General features: G+C 56.6%; 1 protein-coding gene across 1 annotated transcript in view; it reads right to left on the bottom strand.

Annotated features, from left to right (window-relative positions):
- The window catches only part of ROR2 (receptor tyrosine kinase like orphan receptor 2), a 138804-nt gene that overhangs the window by 10308 nt on the left and 100498 nt on the right, over nucleotides 1-27998 (bottom strand). Inside the window, exons 2-5 of the mRNA XM_082696581.1 lie at nucleotides 23674-23751; nucleotides 11559-11846; nucleotides 10727-10757; nucleotides 20-147 (exon numbers count right to left, since the gene is read on the bottom strand). Of these exons, the coding sequence (XP_082552707.1) occupies nucleotides 20-147; nucleotides 10727-10757; nucleotides 11559-11846; nucleotides 23674-23751 (525 nt within the window). The remainder of the gene's footprint in view (nucleotides 1-19; nucleotides 148-10726; nucleotides 10758-11558; nucleotides 11847-23673; nucleotides 23752-27998) is intronic.

The raw sequence follows: 27998 nt of genomic DNA, 5'->3' as shown, positions 1-27998 counted from the left end.
AACGGCGCGGGGCTCCTACCTGTGATGCGATTTTCAATCTCCCCCTGCATCTGGAGGGAGTCCACGTAGATGGTCCGGTTCCCGATGAAGCGTGCGCACGCGATCCCCCGGTATGGCTGGCAGAAGCCGTCCTCGTGGGAGTCGTCTCTGGGGAAGACACGGCCGTGAGCACACTGGCTTGTTTGGGTTTCTCTTCAAATCCAGCTCCTTTTTTATTTTTTATTTTTTTAAGATCTTTAAATTTCACTGGGTTAATTTTTAACACATCAAGTGATGCATCCAACTAGATCTTTTTAAAAAAATGATTATTGTTTTTCATTACGCGACGTTAGTCACCATACGGAACATCCTTATGGTCTCACGGTCTCGCTCCTTGGTATGGACGCAAATGAGCCGGAAACTTCGAACCACCCGAAAACCTGCCCAACTTGGAAGCAACCAAGCTGTCCTCCAGCAGGTGAAGGGTAAAGATACTGTGGCCCGTCCGGATGGAAGAGCTTTTAGCACCAAACACAAAGGAGCCATGAAAAGACACAGAGAAAGCTCACACGCACGGGACTAAGTGAAACACCGATCCGGAGAGGCCGCGTGCTGTAGGAGTCCAGCGGCCGGACCTTCCGGAAAGGCAGAACTATGGAGAGGGGGAAGGTCAGTGGTGGCCAGGGGCTGGGGAAGGGGGTGGTGCACGGGGCCACCAGGCACAGCACGGGGACGTCGGGGCCGGGAACCGACTCTGTACGATACTGTGACGGCGGGTGCGTGTCTTCCTAGATCTGACGCTGGAGCAGCACAGGGCGGAACCTCGTGAGTCCACTGACAGGCAACGTGTTTTCAGCAAACACAACAGAACACGGTACATGTACTTTCTGTCCCTTGTGGTTTTCCTAAGAGCATTTTCTGTTCTGTAGCTGACTTTATTGCAAGAATTCAGTCCATAACGCATACAACACAGAAAATACACGTTAAATGACTCAGTGATCGGTAAGGGGCTAGGGGTTAAGTTCTGGGGGAGCCAAACGTTACACACAGATTTCCAGCCACGCGGGGGGTTGGCGTCCCACTCCCCCTGTTGTCTAAGAGTCGGCTGCCCAAAGTCCCAGCAGGGACGGCAGCCCCAGTGAAAGCTCGCGGGTCAGACTTCAGCTCATCCTAAGTCCTGGCACTGGCCGGTCCGTTCTAACCAACGCGCCACCCTCGGGGAAACCGCAGGTGTGGATGCTGCGGGGTAGTCGGGGAGACTCTCCAGACCTCCTGTTCAATTTTTCTGGAAATCCCAAATGGCTCTAAAATATAAAATCTATTAACTTAAAAAAATCCAGCATCGTTAAGGGGCGTGGCGCCACGGAGCGCGACAGACGATCGTACACGTGACGCGTACGCACGGTGGCACACGTCCACGTCTGTGAGCAAGAGCACGCAGAACGCTGGCCACGGACGTCTCATCCACCCGTGAGCCACACAGAAGCACCACGGCGCACCCCACACGTGTCGGTTGTCTGCAAGCCAGACTCGCGACGGTGAGGACAGTCCGGGAACCGCGTTCCCGCGTCACACGAGAGAAGCCTTTGACATGGAGGGAAATAATGGGGATCCCCGAAAGTCTGGCCTTCAAATAAGCTGTACAAGGAGATGTTCTTGTTACACAACAGAGAAGTAGATGGCACGGGCCACACTTCAAGACACAGGGGCTGGGCGGGGAGCCTCACCGAAGCAAGGCCCTCCCACCAGGCCCCCCAGTTCAACCCCCTCCCCAGGGCCTTTGCACGGCACGCACAGGGCCCGCTGGAGTCTGTGCCACACTCTACTGTGTGGACCTGTTAGTCATGCCTTCAGCTGATGAGATCAGGCGTTCTGAGCACCAGATGCTTTTCAGAGCCCTCAGGATGCTCCAAGGAGACAGGGGACGGGGCCATGGCAGATATACGAGAGCTGGCAGGGCCGGAGGCAAGGAGAGGTGCTTGGGGCTCCTGGGGCAGGTTACTGACACGTGCATTAGGACTGTAATTAAGTCACTTGTTTTCTAGCAAATCTGTAACCAGCCCCTAAGCCTGACGGCACCGTCAGCCCGCCCTCCAGGGGTCGGCACCGGCCCCCAGGAAAACCTGTGTCGCGTCCGGCTCCACCAAATGGACGTGAAAACCCGTATTTCAGCTCCCTCACAAACGGAAGATCCGGACGCTCGTAACGGCAGAGACAAAGGGTCTGGCAGGTCACCCTCCAGCCGCTCGGAGAAAGGAACCTGGAGCCGCAGCAGCCGACACAGAGATGTGGCGTCGACAGGAGCTGGACGCCCTTGCTCGCAAGCTCGCTGCGCCAGGGTTTCCTTGGGTCAAGGATTCCTTCAATGTCGTTTAACTAGACAAGCACACGCCAAAATACAGCCCGACGCCCTGCCTTCTCACTCTGTGAGCTGGAGTCAGCTGCGGAGTCAACAAAAACCAGTGCCTACCAACCCACCAAAAGCGCACGTCGGCTCTGCCCCAGGCGTGGGCCACACGCCACCGTCTGCGGGCGGCTCAGGGCGCTTGCCCACGGCGCCTGGAAAATCAGAGGCACCCACATTCCGTGCACCGTCCCCTGCGCACGGGACAGGAGCTCTGATGCAGTCAGGCCTTCAGGGTGAAGAAGATAGTTGGGAAAATAACGTCAAATTAAGCCTGGAATAACTAGAAAATAATAATGATGAGAACAGAAATCAATACAAAAGAAACAGAAAAATCAATAAAGCCAAAAAACAAAACAAAAAGAACAAAATCGCTTCTACCTAGAAAACCTGGAAAAGAAAAAATGAAGAGAAGGAGCAAACAACATCCGCAAGATCACGAGTGCAAAGGCAACCTCGCCAAAAACTCAACGGGTGTTCAAAAGTAGCAGGAAACGGTACGCACAAATACCTGAATGCAGATCCAATAACTTAGAAAGACAGAGTAAATTCCTTGAAAAACACAAGACACTAAAATTAGTGGAAACAGAAATAAAAACTCAGAATAGCCTTAAATGTCCTAAGAAATTTGAAGTTGTAATGAAGAACCTTCCCGTGATTAAAACCCCAGCCCCAGATAATAGAAACTGGTGAATTCTGTCGAACATTTAAGGAAGAAACGGTAATTTTACATCAACTCTTCCAGAATATAAAGGAATGAGATATACCACCGGATCGTCCACAGGACGCGGTGACACGAGTGACGCACGAGCACGTCCAAGGGCACCGCGGACTGAACGGGCACCACGCTTCACAAAACACAAGCACACAGACTGGCCCCAACAAAACAGAAAGACAATAGAGAAATGGGCAGCGAGCCACCCGGACGGACCGAGAGCACAAGGTCAACACAAAAAGTGATGACGGGGTCCGCGGGAGCGCGCCCGATGCCAGCATTCATGACCCCAAAACCCAAGTCATTAGAACCTCTCAGAAACCGTCTCCGAGCCAGGATCACACGCGGCAGCCGGAGGCAGAGAAAGGGTGGTTCGGGTTCACAGTTCACGGGAGGGAAGCGTGGCTCTCCTCTGGGGCGCACGGGGGCTCGTCCCTCCCGGGCAAACCTTGGAAGGTGCGTATTTCCTTGGGTGACTGGCGGTCGGTGTGTGGAAAGCTCTCATCCCTAAATACTAGGGCGTGACGGCTAGTGCGTGGGCTCAGGCGAACACAAAAGGACCGAGCGGAGGCATCGGATGTGTCAGCACACGTCCCGCGCGGACACCGTCATTCCTGCTAACGCGCAGACACGTCCGCTGTCGCTGTGCGGTGAGCGGGAGGCTGTGGGTGTCCCCCGCGCTCCCCAGAGGGTCTCTGCCACCTCCTGCCTGCATCACGTAATCTTAAAACGAACGGAGTTTCTCTCTCTTATTCCAGTTCGGCACTACGGGGTTTAAGGAGTCACGTTTTCCACGAAAGAGAACCTACCACAGCGAGAAGTCACAGAGGGAGACCCCCCGGCTGGCTCCTCCCTCTCTCTAGCTCAGCGAGACCCGGGCGGGCGTTCGTGGCTTAAACCTCAAACGCTCCGTGCCAGCCTCTGCCCGGGACGGTTCCCTCTCCTACGGCGAGGCAGCCGGTTTCTCCTGAAGTCATTTTTAATCACTGGCTTGTTGGCAGTTTGAGTGTGTGTTTTTAATAGTGCTGTTTTCCTGTAATTAGGATAAAGCTTGAACTCGGTTATGACCGTCCCCCAAAAACGGCCGTGGGAGGAGCTGGAGGGAGCAGATTGCGGAGCCCTGTTTGGACACGCCGGCTGGGGGGCGCCTCTGAGTCACCCGCCGGGGGTGCCCCGAGGCCGCGGAGTCTGGGCCTCGATACAGGGAGACAGTCAGACCGGGAAACGGGGCTTCCAGGGCTGGGAGCGCACGGGCGGGGAGCGGCCAGAGCCCTGGAGCCACTCGCACCGTGTGAAGTAAGACAAGGGCTGGGGACGCGGCCCCGTTGGTCGATTTCCCGGAAGCCCATCACGAGCCTAATTCACAACCGCCCCCACGAGCCACGCACGACCCTGCAAGCAGCCTCTGCGGCAGCACCGGGGGGCTCACACGGGGGACCGCGGCGCTGACCCAGCACAGCCGGGCAGGAACCAGGGTGGGTTCCGGGGGCTACCCCGCCCGCCCAAGCCACCCGGCAACGCCACTGTGGATGCACGGGTCTGTCACCGTGAAGTCGAACCACGTTTTCAAGGGCAGATGAAAATGGAGCCCATACACCAAACACGGGACACGCCGCCTCCTCACGTTACCCAAGCGGCTGCCCGAGTGAGCCGCGGTATCGCTGTCCTTGAGCCACGTCTGCGGAGGCCCAGCTGCTCTTCAAGCCTCCGTTCCCTCGTGCTCACCCTCCTCACCCTCCCTTCAAGAGCATGAAAGGAAAAGCCGCGTTTTAGTATTTTAACGCAGTAAATCCCTTCACCTCGCTCGACGCCCACGTCCTGGTGTCCAACGCTCTGCCCGTGGGCGCAGGTGTGGCCGTGTGAGGGCAGCCGCCGGGGCGGGGAGCCTGGAGGGCAGCTGCCGCAGCGGTTCCCGCTCACAGCACCGACCCGCGGCACTGGGGGTCGGCGGAGGCTCCGCGGGGGCTCCCGGGCGGGCTCCCCGCGTGCAGGCACAGGCCACGGCTGGTCCAACAAGGAGGAGCCTAAGGAGATGGCCCAAGAGAGGAGTCACGGGGAGACGAGCTGGGACGCTCCAGGGACAAAAACAGAGAACGTGTGGACATATCTGTTTTTAGCCCAGTGATTTCCCCTCTTTCTGTCTTGGTTTTGGTTCATTTCCAGAGATGCCACAGGAGGGGAGGGTCGTCTGTGGAGACACAATCAGCATTGAGCTCGGGCGCGTCAGACCACCAGGTAACCCGAGTCCGGAAGGTCGTCGCCAGCACGAAGCGGCAGACGGGTTCGCTAGAGCAGAGCTCACCCTGGTCGAGCGCCTTTCGGGCCGGAGCCGTACAGGCACACAACGCTGGGAGCGCCGCTTCGTAACATGACATTAATATTCTCCAAGGAGAAAAGCTACAGAATCACCGTTGTATCTGAGAAAAGTGACGGCAAACACCGGCTTCTACTCCACAGTTCCAAGAAAAATACAAACCGACAGAAATCCAGATGGAGAGTAGAACACGACGGCCAAGACATCTGAAACAACGGTAGAGTAATGAGGGGGATGTATGCGTCAGCCCAGCCTGCGGGAACAAACAGCCCTGACCGGTCAACCTGACTTTGTGTAGTTCTGGAGGCCGAGAGGCTCAGCATCGAAGTGCCGGCCTGTTCCGCTCCGGCGCACAGAAGGCCACCCCCCTGCTGTGTCCTCACACCGTGGACAGAAAGCTCTCTGGGTCTTCCTCTTCTGGCAAGGACATGAGTCCTACAGGATCAGGGCCCCACCCTTAAGACCCCATTTAACTGTAATTTCGTCCTGAAAGACCATACCTCTAATACTGTCACATGGCCCTGGGGGTTAAGGCTTCAATGTGTGAAGTTGGGGGGTGGCGGTGGGGGGAGACATAATTCAGTCCATAGCAGCAGAGTGAGAAAATCTCTCTACAGACACCAAGACATTGCGAAGCTGTTGGAACACTGTGACGATATTCCAGAGAGACGCTGCAGGAACACACTAGAGAGCTCAGAGCAGACGCACGAGCGCAGGAATCTACGTGTGACAGAGGTGACGTCACACTTCGTGATTACCGACGGCGCCATTCACTGGACGGTGCCCACGACTAGGCCATCGATAGCGAAACATGACAGGAGAGCCCCAGCTGTACCAGCACAGAATCCATCCCGGTGGAGTAAGAGCTATGGAAATTTCTGTCTAGAATTCTGGTTAAAACTCTCGCAAACCCATAAGAAAAAGACAAATCACCCAATGAAAAATGGGTAAAATACAGTCTATTCTGGTTATTTGCAGTAATTATTTCCTATGAGGGCGTCGCAAATGCCGAATAAACAAATACAGAGCCACGGCTCCCAGGGGAGAGGCAGAGGTGGTTTTCTGCAAGTCCGTGGTCATGACCTTTCATTATCCAGTCAATACGTGACCTCGTTCCATGTGTGTTTCTGTAATGTGTGTTGATGATTCACTAACCTCGAGCGGAGGGACAACAGCACCGTAACTCCCACCTGAAGGAAGCTTATCTAGCACACGTGTTTTCTCCGTGGGGCCCGTCAGCCTTCTGGTGCTCGGGAACTCTCGGGAGCACCTCAGTGCGGAGCACAGGGCCGCCCTGCACAGCGAATCACCCACAAGCAGCCCCAGATGAGAATAGACTGAGAACACGGTGTTTACCGAGGGGCGGCTGAAGTAAGACCGCAGACCTCAGGTGGGACGTGCGCCCAGACAACACACGTTTCCCTGCCCTGCCCACGTCCGTGACTGACAACGAAACCGCCTGAGCACTGGCTTCGGAGTTACGACGGGATTTTAGTGAGTAAGAAAACGTGCAGCCAGGGAGTCTGCAAATAAAGAGGACAGACTGCACCGAGGGGCAATTCAGCAGTCACTAAACAAACACAGTATGTTCAACTCACTCTGTCTCCGCCTTCCCTTCTCGTGGCTTCTCTCTCTACCAAATCAATAGGAAGTAAAATCTTTAACTAAATGAATGAATGAATGAATAAAATAAAAAGGAGGTAGGAGCAGCCATATTATTGTCGGGCAGCACTGAATTCAAAGCAAAAAGCACTAAAAGGGACTAAAAACAAAATAAAAGCTGTACAGCCCCAAACCTATAGGCATTTAGGAAAAGAAAGGAAGGAAGGAACTTGACAGAAACTGACAAACCCAGAATAGGTACCGATGACTTTCACCTATTTTCCGAGATCTATAAACTATGCAGACGAAAACACAAAGACACCTTCAGTTACACACTCAACGCGTGTGATCGAGTATATGAAGCAACCTACGTGTGACATGCGGCAGGAAAGACAAGAACCGACCGCATCTAACTGGCCCAGAAAAGATCGCAGCAAATCACCAAAGTAAAATACGTCCCCAAACCACAGATGACAGCGCAACAAGAATCAGAAAATCACAAGAAAAGCCTGTGTGCCTGGCAGGAAGGGGAGAAATGCAGCCAAAGCATTATTCAGAGGACATGTCATAGTCTTAAATGCATTTGTTTGAAAGTTAAAGTGCTTAACAAAAATGACTTTTTCAAGAAATTAAATGGACATAAAGATCGGCGGAACTACTACACACACACCAGAATGGCTCAACTTAATTAAAAACACCAGCCAGACCAAACGCTGGTGAACTCACGCAGTGGCCGGAACTCTGCTCGCCGCCGGTGGCGCAACCACCTTAGGGAAGTCTGGTATTTGCTGGCGATTTTGACAAAACTCGACACACACCCTGTGAGCCAACGATAACACTCCTAGTATTTGCTGAACAGAAATGAAAATATATGCCCGCCAAAACGCGTTTGAGAATATCCACAGCTCTTATTCCTAAGAGCCAAAGGGGCGAATCACCTGGGCATCCATCGTCAACAGGAGAGTGGAAGGACCAACGGGTGTAGACATACAGTGGGACAACCTCCAGCGACAAGGCAGTGACCTGCTAACACAGGCGCCTCAGACACTTCACATGAAGTGAGAGAAGCCAGTCTTGCGTGGCTACATGTTGTAAAATTTCATTTCCAGAAAGTTCTAAAATACATAAAATGAGTCCATGACAGAAAAGAAATGAGAACCGTGGCTGCCCAAGGAGGAGGGAGTTGCCTGAGAAGCTGCACGATGGAACTTTCTAGAAAGACAGGAATGTTCTGTGCCTGGGCAGGGGTTTGCACGGCAGAGGTTGTTGCACTTGCTGGACCTTATTAAGGTGATACGGCAGATCCGTGCACTTCGCTGTGCGGTGTTTTAACTCCAAAGAAGCAGCAAGGCTAGAACACAGATACCGAACTCTTGTCCACGCCGCAGCATTTAAGTTCAGGGGCACAAATACTTGTAACTAGCTGTGGAAAACATAACACCGACGGACTGATGGGTAGAGAGAGGCCGTAAGGCCAGCAGAACCAGGAGTGGCAGGGGACATCCGGATTGGATAATCACTGTCATTCTCTCTACTTTTCCATATGCTTGTAATTGTTCATAATACAATGTTACGAGGGGCGCCTGGGTGGCTCAGTAGGTGAAGCGTCTGCCTTCGGCTCAGGTCATGATCTCAGGATCCTGGGATCGAGCCCCGCATCGGGCTCCCTGGTCAGAGGGACCCTGTTTCTCCCTCTCCGCTCTCTCTTGCTCACAGGTATGTTGTCTCTCTCTCAAATAAATAAATTAAAAAATATAAATATTTTTACATATCTATATCCAATATTATATATATTTTGGAGGAAAAAGGAGTACCTTAAAGTTTAAAGAAAGTGGTTTTTGACAGGACAACTCAATTTAGATGTTAACTTTCACCAACTTTACCTTAAAATTCATTATCATTCCGATCGAAATACCACCAGAATTCCTCAAGGAAATGAGGGTGTTCTTTAACAAGACGCAGCACGAACACCATAAAATTATCGGTGACTACTGAAAAGCGACCGAAAAATTTTAACTTCTGTATAATCAAGACAGAGATAAATACTTACTAAAACTCAGGAGGGCACAGTGTTAGGGCGGTGGGCAAAGACTGCGAAGAGACGGTTGACCAAGAGGAACCCTGAGTGTCAAGGAACGTCTGTTGCGAACGAGCTGCTACGGGTTTTCTTCCTTCAGAGCAGCAAACACGAACAGCCTCGGTGGTCAGCTTGCAAGTTTAGGACAATTGGGTCCTCGTATGGCACAGAAGCAACCCGTGCACCCCTCCGGGGCGGGATCGCTAGTAATAAGGAGCATCTTTGGGCGCCTGGGTGGCTCCGTGGGTTAAAGCCTCTGCCTTTGGCTCAGGTCATGATCTCAGGGTCCTGGGATCAAGCCCCACATCGGGCTCTCTGCTCAGCGGGGAACCTGCTTCCTCCTCTCTCTCTCTGCCTGCCTCTCTGCCTACTTGTGATCTCTGTCTGTCAAATAAATAATTTAAAAAAAAAAAAAAAGCGTGTTCAGAACATCCCCTAGAGAAACGAACACCCGTCTCGGGACACACACAGCGACCACAAAGGATGTAGGATGGAAGGTTCTCGTCACCGTAGGAACATCGCGCGCTCTGCCAGGGACAGAGATGGGGAGAAAGTCAGGGAAATTTAAAATAGGCTGACAGCCTGCTCATCGGTTCAGTATGGCTTGTAGGTAAGAAAGTCAGCGGCAGGGGGATGGGGTAGCCCGCAGGTAGAGGTAAATCCCGAGAGAGGCCCCCCAGCACCTCCAGGAGACCGTGGAGGCGATCCTGCGGCCCAGGCTGGGGGGACCAGATGGGGAGACGTTCACGTGGCCGGAGCAGCCCGAAGAACGGATGGCAAGGCGCTGCTTTAATCACTAAGAACCGGAAGAAAATAAATGCAGAAATATTGCTGGGTTTTTATATGAAATTCAAATATGCAAATAGAATTGATACTTGCCTATCTAATAAACTACACTGTCCTCGTACATCTACGCTATGTAATATTTATATACACAGGATGACCAAGTATGGAAAAGTAAGGCAGGGCCACTTCTGAAGTCACGGACGCCCTCCCCGAAGCCGCCCAGCCGTGGCTCTGACGTCCCTTCTCCCTGCCTCACTCTCCGCACAACGGACTCTTGACGCCACCGCTCAGCACAGGATGGCCTCCAAAATCTACCTTCTGCAGGTGGCACCCGGCGTACGCTACCAGGGGCCCCGCACCCACCCCAGGGGCCAGTGTTGCCGAGAAACCGGGGGACACGGAGGAGCCACGTTAACCCCCAGGTAGCATCCATGTCACTGTTTGCAACATTTGGGGGTGAAGCAACAGCCTCTGATCTGTCGGGACAAGAAAGGGGGAGCCCAGGAGCTGGCGGTGCGGTCGTGAGCGGGGCTGGGATTTCTGTGAGAAGCGCCCCCCCCATCTCCAGGACCCGGTGACCCCAGCCGTCTGGCCCGTAGGCCCACACCCCTTCCGGCTGCCTCACGAGGTCCCGATCCCGCAGCCCCTGGCCTCACGACGTTTCTCCCTGATGCGAGGCTGTGGAAACTCCAACGGGGTCCCGGCCCCGAGCCACAGCCTTGTGTGAAGTCCCGCCGACGTCCCGCCAACTCAGCCAAGACAGGCCGTTGCCACATTTCCACCCCGGATCCTGACATAACGGAAGCCCTTGGGGAATGAGAAAACGGTTTGAGGGAAATGGATACTCACTGAAAGTGGTGATTTGGGCTGTGTGTTGGACCTGAAAAGGGAAAAAACAAACAAGGCAGGTTATTAATCCTTCACGATGTGGAATCAAACCTTCTTCCAGCCCCACCCACGGGGAAGCAGCCACAGCCCAGTGGGCCCGTCTGCGGTGAGCCGACCTCGGGCCCAGACTCCGCTGCGGCCCGAGACCACAGGCCCGGCAGGCAGGACACCGCGGACTGTGGACGGGGCCCGCTCTCTGTTCATGCAGAAACGTTTGGAGAGGTTTTTGGAGCTTTTGCTCTCTTTTCTCACTCTCTGCTCATCTAACCTTGACTCACCAGGTCTGACTCCCAGCCGGGGCCCGCGCTGTCTGGAGCCCGTGGGCCGAGGCTGGGGCAGTGCGGGGACCACCCCCCCACGGGGGTCAGAGAGGACACATCCTGCCCCTTCGCCCCCTGTGAGGAGCGCGCAAGTGGGGGACTGTCACCGCGCTCTGCTGGCCCTTCCTCCCGGCCGGGCCCCGTCTTCTGCGGACAGCAGCCGCCGATCCCCCTCAGCGTGGCCGGCCTGGCCGTGGGTCCCCCCCACCTCGAAGCTCCCATTTGCATCTGGGGTGAGTTTCTGCTCGCCGGGTTTCCGGACCCTGCGTCGGTGCCTACTTTCTGTTACGACTCGTAAATGGGGACCAGGTCAAGCCCGGACCTCGTGCACAGTGAGGGGCCTCGGGGAACGGTCTGATTTCCTTTCTGCCGCCCTGCGCGTGCGTGGTCAGTGTCCAACGGCAGGTTCGCGTCCTGGGGCGGGGCCGGGAGCGGGGCTCCCTGCGAGCCGCCGGCCCGCGGCCCTGACTCACCGAGCCGCACGAACAGCACGCCTGTGGCGGTGATGGTCTTCACGCCGTTGGTGGCCACGCACTGGTAGTAGCCCGTGTCCGTCGTGTCCAGGTCTTGGATCCGCAGCCGGGAGCCATACTCCGTCTTGCGGACGATGACCCGCCGGGGCTCCTGCACCACGGGCGCGTCATTCTTCAGCCACCGCACCGTGGGGGTGGGGTTCCCGGCGACCTTGCAGTGCAGAATGGCCGTCTGGCCTTGGACTATGGTGATGTTGTTCACCGGCTCCAGGAAGTTCAGAAAGTAGCCTGCGGAGGACAGTAGTCACAGGGCAAGGCTGGGTCAGGGCCGGAGGACGGCGCCGCCCCTGTGACCTCTCACCTAGACGCACGCCATCCCCGTCCCCGGCGGCACTCATGTTCTAGAAGGTTCTAAGAACACTGAATGAGCCAACCCTGCTCCCGGGGAAATGCGGACAGGGTTTTCGTCAGTCATGGCACAACCTCATTGTGCCCGTGTTTCTGTCTGAAGACGCCTCGTTAACAAGTATTGCTGACTCTGACGCGAGGTCACCGCCAACACTGCGGCCTGAAGGACGCTTATCTGACGCGTGTCTTCTCCGTAAGACACGTCACCGCGTTCTGGCGCTTAGAGCGCGAGACAACACTTCGGCACCATTACTGCAGGGGGTTTAAAACAGCGAAATCACCAACAAAAAGCCAAAAAATGCCAAAAGCCTGAGACCACATGGAGACCACAGAAAGGGCACCTGTTTCCAGTCCGAGCGGGAGGCACCGGCGGGAGTCGCCTGGTTGGGCCTCTGTGAGCGATGTGCGCATCAGATGCACTCACGGCTCCGGGCAGGTCCACGAGTGGCCACGCGAGGGCACCAGGAGGCCTGACTTGGGGGTTACGGGAACACCCTGGACGGCAGGAACCTGGAGCCCCGGAGACAGGATCAGCTGGGCTGCTCTGTGCCAGCTCCGGCCTCAGCGGGTCTCACGGACGCACGACGCAGCTCACGCTCAGAAGAGCCGTCCCCCGTCCAGCCGCACCACCAAGTCAAGCCTCAGGAAGAACAATTTGTCACCGGACACCTCATCAAAAATCAACAAGGACGTCAAGGCTAGTGCTGCTGAAGCGGGAAGAAGCTGTGCGGGGCTCCCCGCGGGGCTGGAATGTGGCTCAACCCGACCAGGGCTGGGGACTCTCCGCCGGTGACACAGGCCACAGAGGACAAGAGGAAGTGAAACCGATGGCGGAGGAGAGGGGTGTGTTTGTGTGTGTGTTTGTGTGCAGGTACGTATGTGGAATGTGGTGTGCGGGTGTGATGTGGTGGTGTATTGAGTGTATGTGTGCATGTGGTGTGACATGTGGGTGTGACGTGGCATGTGTATTTGTGGTGGGGTGTGTGCGCGTGTGTGTGATGCCGTGTAAGTGTGCGCACATGTGTGTCGGGACGGGGAGGTTATGCTGTCAAGGTGAGCACACACGCTAACCCTCCACAGCACGCCCTGCGGTTAGAGAAGACAATCAGGCACGAGGAGATGAACTCACCGCAGACAAAACTAAGACACCAGAGCAGTCTGGAAATGGCCGTCAAATACAGCCACGCTCTGAGTCTTCTGGCCTGATTTCTGGTAGGTTCCTATCCTTTTTTAAAGAAATGAAGTGGAGACGGGGCACCTGGGTGGCTCCGTGGGTTAAGGCCTCTGCCTTCGGCTCAGGTCATGATCTCAGGGTCCTGGGATCAAGTCCCGCATCGGACTCTCTGCTCGGCGGGGAGCCTGCTTCCTCCTCTCTCTCTCTGCCTGCCTCTCTGTCTACTTGTGATCTGTCTGTCAAATAAATAAATAAAATCTTAAAAAAGAAAGAAAGAAAGAAACGAAGTGCAAAGATGGCCCGTATCTGTTAGGAATCCGTCAGCCTTCACTGCATGGGAAACACAGCGTTTCCAGGGGACCCTCGAGGTACGTTCCACAGGCTGGGGGATGGGCCCTGATGTTGGGTGACGGGAGGTGGCAGAGGGGATGGGAAGCTGGGAGTTTCATGAGGCAAGGGCGGTTCTTCTTGACAAGGGAGAGTGGGCAGACAGCTGCCTGAGAAGGTTCCCTAACTAGCACTAATCTTTACTACCCACACCACTAGGTCGACCCTGATTCTCTCAGTGCACTGGATTCACTTGTGGACCAGAACTCCCGTGGAGGACACAAAGCTGTCATGTGAGGGACACGATGACACCCCCTGGAAGTAGGCAGGGGACGCGCTGCCTGTACACCCTTCATGAACTCCACTGCTCACTGGACGGGGGGAGACCTGGTTCCTGCAGCTCCCAACCTAGACCCCGAGACCCTGGACACACACCCAGTCTGATGTGACCGTGTCAAGGGGTTCCTCTGATATAATCCCCGTCACAGGTGAGGGGACACTCACCCCTTCACTGTGTTCTGGCCAGAGCCCCACTGAATCAGAGGGTTTCACAGGAAGCACTTTCAAGTTGTTTAATATTCAAATGCTTCATCTAGGTTTGCAGAGTAGGGCTTATAAAATACTCATCACTTTGTAACGTAAAATAGCAAACGACACATTAAAATAACAATGATCTCTTGTTGGCCTAAGAGGAATTACAATTCTCCTCTCCACACTGATGACAGCTCCTCCAAAGACCGGTGACAAGACTCGCCCCCGTCTCCATACCAGGTCTCCAGCTAGTGACTGACTCTTCGGCCTCCCTCCTGTAGGACCTCCGTGGTGACCCTGGGCCCACCTGGATCATCCAAGATCATTTCCCCTCTCAAAATCGTCAACTGACTCCCATCTGCAAAGTCCCTGCACCACGCAAAGGACATGTTCCCAGGATCCCGTGACATCTTCGGAATGGCAATATTCTGTCCGCCACGTGTATTATCCTTTTATCCTGGCACTTTACTGAACGATCTCGTTAGTTATAATAGCTTCTAAGCGGACTGTCTTGGATTTTCTATGCAGGCATCTTCTTCAAATAGTCAACAGTGTGACCGTTGGCTATTTGCTTTAAAAGTTCATACTGCTCGAATACCCTTTTACCTAATTATTTTGCTCAGTGTTAGTTCCTCCCAACTTAATTTTCAATACTGAAACGGTACAAACACACAACAAATGCGAATAGAAATATGATAGAGACCAGCGCACACAACACCGGTATCTTATGCTAACATTTACCATAATTGACTTAGAACACTTTTTTAAAAAATTAAACATTCTAGGATTCAACGAAAATCCACACTTACCTATCTCTTCCTCCCTCTCCTGAGAACAGGTATGCACCATTCTGATGCACATTTTTATTGTTCTATATTTTTAGAAATTTTCCCTGAAAGATCTTCTTTGCTAGTTTTTTTCTTTTTTTCACTCAAAGTCAACTTGGGATTTATCTTTGTGGATGTTCATTTATCTTAATGACTGCATGTTTCACAGTACAAACCAACCATGATTTCTTTACCTTTTCCCCAAGTGAGGGGCAGTCAGCTGTGTTCCATGACCCCCTGTACACACGTGTCATCTCACACACATACAAAAATCTCCGGAAAGGATCTACCCGCATGGAGAAGTGATGTCACGGGGCCAGTGACATTTTATTGGTAAGAATGTGTTTTCTTGGGCTGCCTGGGTGGCTCAGTCGGTTAAGCATCTGCCTTTGGCACTGGTCATGATCTCCGGGTCATGGGATCGAGCCCCACGTAGGGCTCCCTGCTTGGGGGGGGGAGTGTGCTTCTCCCTCTCTCTCTGCCTCTCGGAGCTAGTGCTCTCTCACTCTCTCCGATGACAAAATAAATATAAATCTTAAAAAAAAATGTATTTCTCTAACTGCTCAGGACGGGGATTTACATATGCCCATTAGATTAAGCTTGTCAATTTTTTCAAATTTTTCAAGTTTATCTCTTACTCTCAACGGCACCTGTGTTCACTGATGGTGTGTTGGTCAGATGACTATTAGTAATTTTGTCAAGTTGTGTCTATATATTGGAAACTATGCTGCGGGGTGTCTAAACGTCCCTCTTTAGACCACTGGGCAAGGCTTCCGTCTAAGAGAGAACTCGTCTGACATTAAGGTAGCTACCCCAGGGTACTTTGATCTTACACCATTTTTAATTTTTACAATCATTTTTATGATTAAATTTTAGAGATGAATCTTCCAAACAACATGTAATAATTTAACGTGTTATTTGATGTGTCTGTATGTGTGAACTATGGGTTTTTAACCGGCAACTTTGATTTTTGATGTTTTCATTATGCATTTTATTTCATTTCATTTTAATCCTCCTTTCCCTTTTTCTACTGGATTTCCTTATTCTCCACTTTTCCCTTACTGATTTATCGGCCTCTAAACGTTCCTCTTAGGGAAGAGCAGGTTACTTAGGTGTTTTCTCATCCTGATTCATATTTGCTCTTTAGGTAAAAGACTGAGGCTGTAAACACCCTCAGTCCTGGTCCGAGGGTGACAGTTTAGCTGGGTATGGAATTCTAGACTGGAGGTTACACTGGCGTCTCCGGGCTTGTGTTGAGGGCTGCAAGTCAAGCTAGTTCTCATTCCTTTGTGGGTTATCCGACCTTTCCCCTCGTAGGCTGCTTTTCCATAGTTCCCCTCTGTCTTTGCCATTCCCATGTATCCCTAGCTGTGGATTTATTTGCATGTAGCATTAATGGGTCTTAGTACCATTCCCAATTCCATAATTCTGTAAAATTCCCCATCAGTCCCTCATTGTTTCTACAGCCCCTTTTGTCTCTCCTCGGAAATCTTCCAGTCAGATGCCGAACGTCCTCCTGTCTGTGGTTCCTCAGTGCACTTCACTGCTTTTAATTCCCTCTTTTAATCTCCAGCTGTGCACCCTCTGCTCCTTGACCTGCCCATCAATTTTCTCAGTTCTCTGACTACATTTTTTTATTTCTAGAAGGTCTGTTTGGTTTTCAAACCCACCACGGCCTTTTCTTCCTTTATCTTTAATCCTTCTGGCTTCCTTGTTTACTAGCTCACCACTCATCCTAAGCCTCTCCAACTGTGCTTTGTAATTTTCCACTGTAGGGCTGGTTTTCCTGCGGGAACCCTTTCAGGACTGGCAGTGCCAAATTTTCATGTTTCATGTTTTCTAGGGCCTGGGATTCCCCGAGAACTTTCCCATCACATAACCTGGGTTTCCTGAGGTGTGGGTCTGAGTGTGATTCCTCATGGTAGTGGCTTCTGTGCTTGCCCCTTTGAGCCAAGGTTCAGGCGAGGGCTGTAGTCCCTGGGTCTCCTAGCTTGTTGCCATAGGCTCACCTACCACACTCAGCTCTCTGCACCTCCCAGGTTCCCTCCAGTTTGACCCTGAAACCCAAGACTCCTGCTGCAGCTGAGCCTTCCAGAACAGCCTCTGTAGCAGAATGATCATTCAGAGGCCTTATTGAGGGAGTAGGAAGAGTAAATTCTTTCATTTTCCTAAAGGCAAATTTGATTTTTGTTGCGATTCCTATTTCTTCTGATTGAAGGAAATGTAATACCTCCGATTCCAAGTGAAATCGTGACATGCAGGGATTTGTTTATTCATGGGATCTCAGCTAGCATTTCCCCCTCCTGGGTATTCTCTCTAACGGGCATTTATGCTCAGGGCTGGGGGAACGGGTGGGGGGTCTTCCAGCATCTGGAGAATCTGATGCACCCGCAGAACCCCACTGCCCACCCCCACTTTTGTCAAGGTGCCCAGACTTCCTGGTGCTCCTCCTCCTCTGGAGTCCGGGGATCCACCCAGAGCCCCATGGGGACACCGTCTTTTGTGGCCGGGGAGCCCATGCCGTGAGCAGTGACACCTGCAGGAGACAACTCTTTGTCTCGGATGACCGAAACCCGGGACATTTTCCCAGGCTGCAGACAGAGCGGAACCACCTCCAGCTGATCCTGCCCAAGGCCGTCACAACTCTCCTCCTGTCTCTTCCTGGCCCCTGGGCATTCCTCCTTCTCACTCTCTCTCTGCAACCTCATCTAAGCAGTGACCTCTTTTACTCATTCTTATGGAACATTTGTATATAATTTAAGTGGGACGGCGGCCACGTTAGTTCGGTCCAACGCTGTAACCACCGCTAATTCTCGGGGGCCGTCATGAAAGCCAGAAAGAAAGTTCTTTCAGGGTGAAGTACAGCGCTGCCTCGGCCCTCGGCTCTGTTCCCAGGCGCCCATTTAAACTCCCAGCTTCATTTCTCATTTGTGCAAAATACGGGGTCCGTACTAACTTTTGCTGACCTCTCTTCTAGCTCACAAGGCTCGCTCTGGGTGCGCCCCCAAACTTCTCCAGACACAACTGAACAGCCCAAGTGGGCAAACCCAGACAACCGAGGACCTGGCGGACGGGTCAGCCGGGGCCCCACAGCGGGAGAGGGAGGACAGAAGTCTTCCCGTGTCATCGCCAAGAGCGTGTCTCCTGCTGCACAGCACGGCGACTTCTAACCACCATGCTAATGGACTCCGTGGCCAGCTCTCTGCTCACCCCTAACTCCGGACAGCGGCGCCGAGTCCAAGCGTGAAAACACACCGAAGGCAGAGGCAACGGGAGAAGCCGTCACCGTGGGACGCCGCGCCTGCCTCGCAGACAGATCAGTGATGACCGTGTGTGTTTGTTTTCTTAAAGTCCCTGCTGACCGCCCACAAGTCCGCGGACTTGGTCAGACTATCTAGGCGTCTGAGGAGTCCCTTGTTCCCAGGCCACGCTGACTGGTCCGGGAAGGAGACAAGGAAAGCTGCGCGCGAGGGGTCGCAGGCCGCAGGGCTTTGACTGGGGGAAGATAAAACAGACAACCCGCCTGGCCAGGCAGGTGAGGAGGAGACCCAGAGAGCCCCGCCAGAGCACGTAAAGGGCTCTTTTCTAGGGAAAGCATTTATGGGTCAATAAATCAGCCGGGGGCCGGGGCAGTGGGTCACTCCGGCTCAGACGTCCCTGCTGAGCTGTCCAGTGGTCTGCGCAGAACCGGCGGCAGATGGGGGCAGCAGCGTGGGGCAGACGAGCGGAGGAGCCACGGGGAGGAGCGAGAGCAGGAATGACGGCACGAGAGAGCGTGGGCAAACAGGAGCCAAGGAAACGTGCGGTCCCGAGAACAGTGCAGGGCAGGGGTCCGTCCTGTCATGCGGTCAACAGTGGCCCCAGTGACGTGTTGGCGCCTCATCCCCGGAACCTGAGAATGTGCCCTTATTTGGAAGCAGAGTCGCGGCAGATGTAATCACATTAAGATGAGGTCATGTGGGTGGGTCCTCGTGCAAGGGCTCACGTCCCTCTCAGAAGAGGGACATCTGGGCAGAGACACACAGAGAAGACCGTGTGACAACAGGGGCAGAGATGTGAGAGATGCAGCCTGGTGGACATCTGGCCTCCAGAACTGGGAGACAGATTTCTGTGGCTTGAAACACCCCGTCTGTGGTTGCTGGGTACGAGAGCCCTCGGGAGCTGCAGCAGAGGGTAGGGATGGAGGAATGAAGGAGCCCGTGTGACAGGCCACCACCTCCCCACGGTTCTCTCCTAGCACTGTGCAGTCTGGCCACGTCCTGGGCGGCCCACCCAGCTCGGTGGACTCCTGGTGACGGGAAGGAGCGAGGCAGATCCGTAAGTGCCCCCCACCACCACGGGGAGCGGCACTGGACTCAGAGCCCTTGACCCTGTGTCTGCAACAGAGGGTGAGCTCTCAACGTCACCCGTCAGCTTGGCATCCTCATACCTGCGTCAAACTCCAGGAGACCGTCACACGCTCACATCGGCAGTTCCGGAAACGCCCCCATCACACACGCTCCTCAATCCTTGCGTCCCACAGGAGTCGGGAACCCAAGGCTCGGGCAGCAGAGCAAGGGGCCTCATCCACGCCAACGCAGAGCTCTGCTGATTTTTCTGTTCCCTCTGCCCCGGGAACGCTGCACATGGCAGGGGCGGCCCGGTGGGTAAGGGTGGACGTCTGCCCCGTGATTTAGAAGCCCCTGGGGACAGGAGCCCATGGGCTGTGCTGGGAGAGGCCCGGCCGCAGCAGCCCAGCAGCACCGCCCCCAGGCTCTCAGAAGCGATCCACTTCCCACAAACATTCCAAAGCACTGATTTTACAAAACCCGAGACGTGTCACAGATGCGCTTGAAATACAGCCTTGGAACGCAAGAGCAAACAGCCGCCGGGCCGGAGGTACCTTCGGCAGGCGTCACGCCAGCACCAGCGAGTGACAGAACGCCGCCCACCGTCTCACCCGCGTGTCTACGCAGCCCGGAACACGGGCTCCGGGCGAACACCCACCCGGCGCTGAGGCAGCACTTTTCCTGGAGCCCGCGGGCTGGCTGCAGGCCTGTGGGGACGGGCCCTGGCACGCGGGAATTTCAGGCAAACTTTTCAGCTGTAAGTCACCATGTCTGTCGTGTTTATTCCCTACGCAGGCTTTTTGCTCGGGGATCTGTCTCAGGACCGGCCACCGACCCTACATACGTGACGCCCTCTCTGTGGTGCAGGGGACCCGAGCACAGACGCCGTCTACACTCGGACCTCGTGCCCAGATCCGAGTCTGCTCGGAGGACGCACCGCGGTTCTCCCTCCGAGGGCCCGGCCCAGCGGCTGTCTTTATCCGCCGGCGGTTCTAGAGAGATGGGGGGAGGGGTGGGGCCCGCACAAACGCCGACCGGAGTAAGGAAGTGGCTCCCACGGGCCGTCCGGCTGTTCTGAACTTTCTGTACGATTTCAGCCAAAAGGGCCAAGCAAGGACGCTCCCTGGAGTGGCACAGAAAAGCATGGGGATTAGTGAGCCCGGCACGGCCAGGCCAACTCCTGTCACTGAGCGTAGCAGGAGGCCGGGGAGCAGAGAGAAGGGCAGAGCCACAACCCGAGAAGAATAACGTCACAGGAAGGAGCCAGAGAACAGGGCCATAAGGGAACGACTGGGGTCCCTGAGGCTCCCCATGGCCGTTCTCGGGGATCCTGTCCCCAAGGGGTGGCTGAGGTCCCGTCACCTGGAACAGGGGTTGATGCTGACGGCCACACCTGCCACACAGCACACGCGTCCTGCCACTGGTGCCTGGTGGGCACCGCACATTGAGACCCCGTCCCTCCGACGACTAGGGGCACTGGGCCTGCTGTCCCGTCACAGTGCGCGCACACACACACACAGACACACACGTGTACACACAGACGCATGCAAACATCCAAGCACAGACACACGCACGTACACACATGTGCAAGAATACATACTGGGACACACGCATACACACGCGGGCACACGCGCAGGCACAGACACACAGAGACACACACGCGCACATGCACACATGTGTTCAAGAATACCTGCCGAGACACACGCACGCACACACGCACGCGCACACACCTCCACATACACCTGCTTCACCAGGGAGCCCGCGCAGACGGTGCTCCTGTGCTCTGGAGAAGGGAACACAAGCTTCCAAATGCCTCCGAGCCGTAGACGGGAAGCAGCCTGGTTTTCCCACAATCCCATGAGGTTAACAAAAACAGACCAGAGGCCATCGAATCCGAACTCAGCAGACGGCGTGACAAAGTATGCAGCTGTGGGCTTGAGGAATTGCTCGAATACCAAAAAGGAGGACCAAGAAAACCACCCAAGGCACAGACCCGACTCCTCCGTGTTTGGAGCCGGTGGCCGGGTGGGGATAAGTCCTGTGAGCGCCCCCGACGGGCACTTCCGCGCCTCGGCCAGCGAGGCAGGGAGGGCGTCGTCCCTCCGGGGACCTGCGGGACCTCTGCCCCCCACGCTGCTGGCAGCACAGCTGGGACTGGGCGGTGCCCCCCCACCCCAGTCCCTCTGTCCCCACAGACCCAGCCTGGAGGCCTGCGCTCTGCACCTGGGCGGGGGGCTGGGGCCGCTGCAAACGCGGCTCCCCGAGGCGCACTGCTGTCTGCAGCTGAGCTCACGCGGGACGGGCTCGCAGGGGTGTGTCCAGCCTCCTCAGCCGGTGCCACCTCCCGCCTGTCTTCCCCTTCACGCTCTCCTGCTGCCCCTTCCACGGTCCCGCCATCACTCTCCAGGCCACCAGGGCGATCGTCTCAGAGCGGGATCTGGCGACACCGTGCCCCAGGCCAGCATCTTGCACGGTGGAGAACGGCGCTCCCCAGAATAACAGAACCTTCTTCTGCCACCTGGGGAGCTGTGTGTCCTCCCCTGGGCTGCCTGACACAACTTTCTGTGGTGAGGGAATGCTCTAGATCTGGGCCATGACTGCGTGAGCCCCATGTGGCCACTGACCACTTGAAATGCAGCTCAGAGGACTGAGGAGCTGGAATCTTAATTCTATTTTAATTGATTTAAATTTAAAGACCCGCACATGCCTGATGGCCTTGGTACTGGGCCGTGTAGGTTTAGCTCCTGCTGACCCCAGCTACCCCAGCCCTTCCTCTCAGCTGCCCCAAGACAATGAGTCGTCTTGACCTCAGGGCCTTTGCACGGGCGCCGCCAAGGCCCAGGACACCCGCTCCTTGCCCGTCAGCTCTTCAGCTCTCAGAGTAACATCCTGTCCTTTGCCGGGACGTCCTCCCCTTCCTTCCGGCGGACCGTACCCCTGTCTCTTCCTCCGAGCCGCTCCGTCAAGGACTCAGGATGCTGACTCCCCAGCATGGAAACCTCAGGAGGCAGAGACCACACACAATGCTGCTGGACTTCTGGGGTCCCCGGCATGTGCCTGGGCCTCACACAGCAGCTGGATATGTGTGGGCCATCTGGACTGTGGGCTAAGTCAGCCTTTTGAGAAATGATTTCAGAATCGAAACCACCAGAACGATCTTCCTTCTTAAGAAATGTTGCCCGAGACCCAGCATCCAGAGCACAGGCCCTGCTCCCCAGGGACGCGTCCCTGTCCTGATGGAGGCCTGCCCCTACGAGGACTCTGGGTCCCTGTGAGGTCACAGCGAGGTCTACGCACCATCGCCATCAACAGAGCAGGGAGCCCGGTGCCCTAGGTTCAGCCAAGTGACCCCTCAGCTCACCGCACGCGCTGGTGAGCGTTCCAGAGCCAGGAGGGAGGTGAGCGCCCCTGTGACCCTGGAAGCCTCTCGGGACTTGCAGGGATGCGTCAGCCCCTAGACGAGGCCGGCAGACATGAGTCCCAGCTGCTCGATGCTCAGAAGACCCCACCGTGGACACTTGGAGGAAAACACCTTCCTACAGGGTCATGGGAGCCTCGAATGTGCAGGCCCTAAGAAATTACGATGGCTTTCTGGTTTTCGAATAATTGGAGGGTTAGCAGAACTAACCTGTTTTAATAGACAGGCGTCAGGCTTTGTACCGAGTCTCCCCAAACCGTGTATCTCAGGGCCTAGAGCCCCCTGGGGGATGGCCTTTGATGGTGGACGTTTGGGGGCGTTAGGTCACCAGGAGCCCCCACAAGGGGGATCAGCGCCCCGACAGGGAGAGCAGCCCTCTGTCCGCCGCGTGGGCAGCGGGAGAGCGCCCATCACACGCCCGGCAGAGAGGCCTCCCCAGACCCGACCCTGCTGGACCCCCTGCCAGGACTCTGGGGAGCGAGTTCCCGTTGAGGTGTCGGCCCAGGTGCGGGGTCTGGTCACGGCAGCTGGGCTGAGACGGTGATCTCAGACGACTCGGGGACGGAGGGTGCAGCAGGGGGAGAGCCAGCTCCCCGAGGAAGCGGGCTGTGTCGACTCTGCCTCCCGGAGAGGCTGACACGGCGTGCCTGTGCCCACGGTGACCCGGACTGCGGCCCACGGGAAAGGCGCAGCACGAGACAGAGAACTTGCCACGATTGCGCCGCCGCCCACCGGCCACCCGCCCCGTCTGGGTGACGAGTGACCCCAGGAAGAACACCCGTCCGCAGGCGACAGCGGCCAGGCCACGCGTCCCGACCCTCAGGCTCTGCCCACGGAGCTCCCCTGAAGGCCGCTGCCTCCCTCCAGCGGCCGCCCGCCCCCCTATGCCCTGTCCCCGGCCACCGCCACCTTCCAGATGGCTCTAACGGCAGTGCAGCGGCAGGCAGGCCACCACCCCTGCCGACAGGCCAGCACTGGCTCCTGGTGCCCGCCCCGGGTCCGCAGCCGCCCCTCCGGGACAGGTGCCCGCCGCGGGGGGCCTTTCTCGTGGGACCCCGAGGACGCTCTCGAACACCTGCCCCCAGAGCTCCTCACACTTTACCTTTCAGAGTTGGGAGGGGGCTGTCCGGTCCGTCCAGTCGTCCCAAAGCGTCGCTCGGGTCAGGAGCCTCCGGGTCCCCTGGGCAGAAGAGCACAGCACAACGTCAGTGAGAGCTCAGGGCAAGGCCTTTCCTCGGCTTCCCGAGCAGACACGACCGTGTTCCCGCCCAGCTGCCCACGGTTTCCAGAGCTGCTGCAGCGTGGGGTATGGGACGGAAGCACCAGGGACCCCCAGGGCGGCAGAGCGTGGACACTTGGCAGCCCGCGCCGATGAAGTGTGGGAGCCGACGCCGAGCCCCATGCAGGGCGGGGAGAGGCTGGAGCACCGGTGGCCGAGACAAAGCCCCGCTGCAGCCCGTCCACAGGCCGCCCCCCGGACACTGGCCCCGCAGCTCCGAATCCACCCCGAACCGCGGAGCCTCCCAGGCCTCTCCTTCTGCGCCCGGCTCCCGGGTCTGCTCGCGGCCGGCAGCCACGGACCGAGGGAGCCGTGACTGTGAGGACTGAAGTGTCTCACCCCGCAGCACCAGCAGCCCACCCCGTAGAGACGGGGTCCCAGGAGCGACGCCCCAAACTCACCCACACCCCGTGCAAGTGCGTGTCTGGTCTGCTGAACCAGCAGCACCGCACACGGAGGTGGGCGCCCATCCCCGGGTCCTGGGGGAAAGCCGGGGGGCACGACGCACGCCGGCCCCACGTCCCCGTGTGGCTCCTGTCCCTTCGCTTTCCGACTGTCACCTGGCAGCCAGGCCTCGACCCGCTCCCTCCAGTCGGGGGCGGGGGAGGGCGGGGGAGAGCCGGTGACGCCAGAGGTGGCTGCGACAACACAGCCCAGCGGACCCGGGTTGGTGTCGTCAAAGCCGACCAGTGAGGGAACGTCCACGCCGAGCATCGCCTGGTTTAGAAAACAGGAGATCCTGCCCGGGGACACACAGACGAAGCTGACGGAAACAGCAGGACACGGAAGGACCGACCCGTGGCCGACAAGGTCCCCAGCGTCGTCAACCTCACAGGCAGATGGTGCACCCCAGGGCGGGGGTGGGCGGAGCTAGCGTTCAGTGGGGGCGGGCTCATCCGGGGAGACCGACGGAGCAGCTCTCGGAGTGGACAGCGGCGGTCACAGACGTGCCTGGGATAGGAACCCGTGGGTCGTGCGCGTCTACCACCGTGGGTTTAAAGACGTCCACAGGAGACGGTTTATGATTCGATACGGATGGGGCCGCCCCACTGTGTCTCTCAAATGAGAATCGAGAGGGGACAAAGCAGCAGACCCTCCAGGCCGCTCTCAGGGTGAAGCCTTGCTCCAGGCCGCTGAGCTCTGAAAGCGGGTTCGAGCGGTCCGCAGAGAACCAGGCGCACGGGGCCCTCTAACCGCGGAGCCGAACGAGCGCGGCCGGCGGATCCTTGAGGCACCGGTGTCACTCTGCCGATCTGTCCCTCCCACCAGCAACTGCATCCCAGGACACACCGGTGACCACGGGCCTGCGCCCTTGGGTACCAGCCCCGGCTCCCCGACAGCCGACAGCCGGCAAGAGGCTGTTTCTGCCCCGGCCCGGGCTTCCTGCGGCCACTGAAGGACGGTTCCCTCTTCCTATCACTTCCCGTCCAAACTCCTCCGGCCGTCCGAAGCCAGCTCTCGTCACACATCCCCAACCAACCCCTCGGAAGTACCACCCGATTCTCTGAGACGACCCCAAACGGCATATCCCTCCCGGAGCAGACCTAGCGTTCTCCCCTGACTCATGACCCAGCCCAGGGGACCGGAAACAGCGGTCAGACATCGGGGGCTGCGTCCCTGGGACGGGCAGCAGCTCTACGAGGCAGTCGACGCGTCCGTGCTCAAGAATCGCACTCCAGCTGGTTCCGCAAAGGCAAGTCGGCACCTTACACGTACCGTCCGTCAGCACCGTGTAAGGGCAGAGAGGCCGCAGGAAATCACACATACTTGCCCTGTGTACACACCCTGGGAGAGGCGTGAGCGCTAGTCACTGCCGAGAAAAGGGCCAGTGGTGTGAAGCCGTGAAGTAAACGCAGCCCAAGGAGAGGCGAGCACGACTCGCCCGGCCGCACCGTGGAGGACGCCGGCTGCTCCGGGCGACTCCCAGGCCCGAATCATGTACCTCCCCCGCACCCGAGGCGCCGCCCAGACCAGCGCACTGCCCGCGGGGAGGTGCCTGAGACGATCGCCAAGCTCTGCTGGCCCTGGAGAAACGGGAAGGTTCTGTCGGAAAAGGTCGTGCTGGTCAGCACGGAAACGGGGGTTAATCTCTTGTTTCTTCCAGCCTCCAGCTTTGCCCTAAACATTTCCATTAAGATTCAGTAAAATTCAGCGCAGGCACTGCGGCGGCAGAGCGCCAGGTGCGTGTTGGAGACACGGATGAAGTTTCAAGGCGCCCACCAGGCGGACCCCAGAGGCCCCGAGACAAGTCACCTACGTGAATAAATGCGGAACAGCCCACGGCCACGTTCCTTCGTGCGGACGCCTGTAGTTTGAGCACAACCGGGCCCTGTTGCTGCTTCCCACCGAGAAATAAGGAGCCCATTGAGAGTCTGACGTTAGAAACCGCCATTCTCCTGCACAGCAGTAAGTCGGACGCCGCACGTCCCAAAACGTGTAAGCCAGAGGTACTGGGCCAAATACGAGCTTGGGGACAGGTGACAGGTGGCAGCACAGGCCCACATTTCCAGATTCCAAAGGGTCTCTCCTGCCCCCCAGAAGGCTTGCAAACACCCCCAAAAATAAACACAAGCCAAAACCAACTAAATGGCCACAAAACTCTCCCCCAAACCCATCAAAATGTCACTATTATGTATCTGGCAAAGCGACAGGAGCACGGAAACCATTGCTGGTGTCAGGTCGGCGTGATTATTAGCCCCTTATTATTATTACTATTTTTTAACGTTTAGAGAGAGGAGAACACCTAATATGAGTCCAATTTCAATGAGGCTGGTTTATACAACGATACGTGACATGCATAGTTTGGTTCCTGTCAAAATTACCCTTTAATGCCTGGAAGCAGAGACCCGATGCAGAGGCCAAGGACACAGTCACTGCACGGATCGGGGTGAGAACAATGACCTGGCCCAGGCCTGTGACGGACGGACCGCACCCGTGACGGAAGGCTTAACACAAGGGGAGACGCAGATGCACAACACGGGACCTCGTGACGCCCCACGGCTCCCTACGACCCTCCGTGGAGAGCTCAGGGGAGAACGAGTCCGCGTCCGTCCCTCGGTCCCAGCCCGCCACCAAGGCTCGCCGGTGAAGAAGGGCGGGGAGAGCCGACCTCCAGCGCCCTCACATTCCTGACGCCTGACTCGGCCGAAGCCGGGCAGGACTGCGGGAGGCTCAGGTCCGCGGGGCCGGAGACCCGCTGGGTCGCATCTAAGCCGCGCAAAGACGCAGCGGCAGCCAGACAGCTCAGACTGAAGTCACTTGGGAGAAGCTGGGTTTTGAGCTGGATCCGGCCTTAATCGCCAGGCTTGGGGATACTGGCTCTGACCCGGGAACTCGGGGCGTCCCCTTGGCCGGGATGAAGCGGCCGCCGTCTGCAGGGTGACCCGACGCCGAGATTCACCAATGGTGTCTGGTGACGCTTGGTAAGTCGTCGGGGTTTTGGGGCGGAGGGCGGAGCCCAGCTTGCCCCGAGGCGGGGAAATGTGTGAAAACCACAAACCAGGCCCCGGTCCCACGGAATACCCCTGGGCCGGCTCGCAGCATGGGCCTCGGATGGGGCACCGGGACTCGCGCTGTCGGAGGAGGAATCTGTCTCCGCAGAGCTGGGTCGTGGCGTGTTCTGTTCGCAGGCTCCTCTCCACGGAGACGCGGGTGCGCTCATTAGCGGCAGAGACACCATTAGGCAAAATTTACTAATGAAGCTCGACCCACGCTCTGGGACTGGGGTCCAGGCCACCTTCCTGTTTGGGTCCGTGTCGCTCAGAATGTTCTGTTACTCACACTCCCCACCCACTCATCTCTACCTGTGATCGGAATCAGGGACGCTTGCTGTGATTTAATTGATGTACTCCCGGCATATCTAGACAACTTCAAAGCAGGGCTGCTGTTTAATTAGCGGGGGCACTTTATTCACCAAAGCCTGGCGCTCTTGGATGTGGCATCCTCGTGAAAAGGTGTAATTTCCAGGATCTGAGAAAAACCGCAGTCAGGGCCCAGAAAACCCCCAGCCTGGAGGGCTGACTGTGCAGCAGGCCAGGGGCTTCCGCAAGGGCGGACACATCTTCCAGGGACAACTCAGACGGCCCGTCCGCTCGCAACGGGAAACACCGACCACGCGTTCCAGAACCATCCCTCGGCTCAGCCGACAC

The sequence above is a fragment of the Mustela nivalis genome (genome assembly GCF_964662115.1).
Source record: "Mustela nivalis genome assembly, chromosome: 13".
In the NCBI taxonomy this organism is placed as follows: Eukaryota; Metazoa; Chordata; class Mammalia; order Carnivora; family Mustelidae; genus Mustela; species Mustela nivalis.
This window is presented reverse-complemented; position numbering and strand designations above follow the sequence as displayed.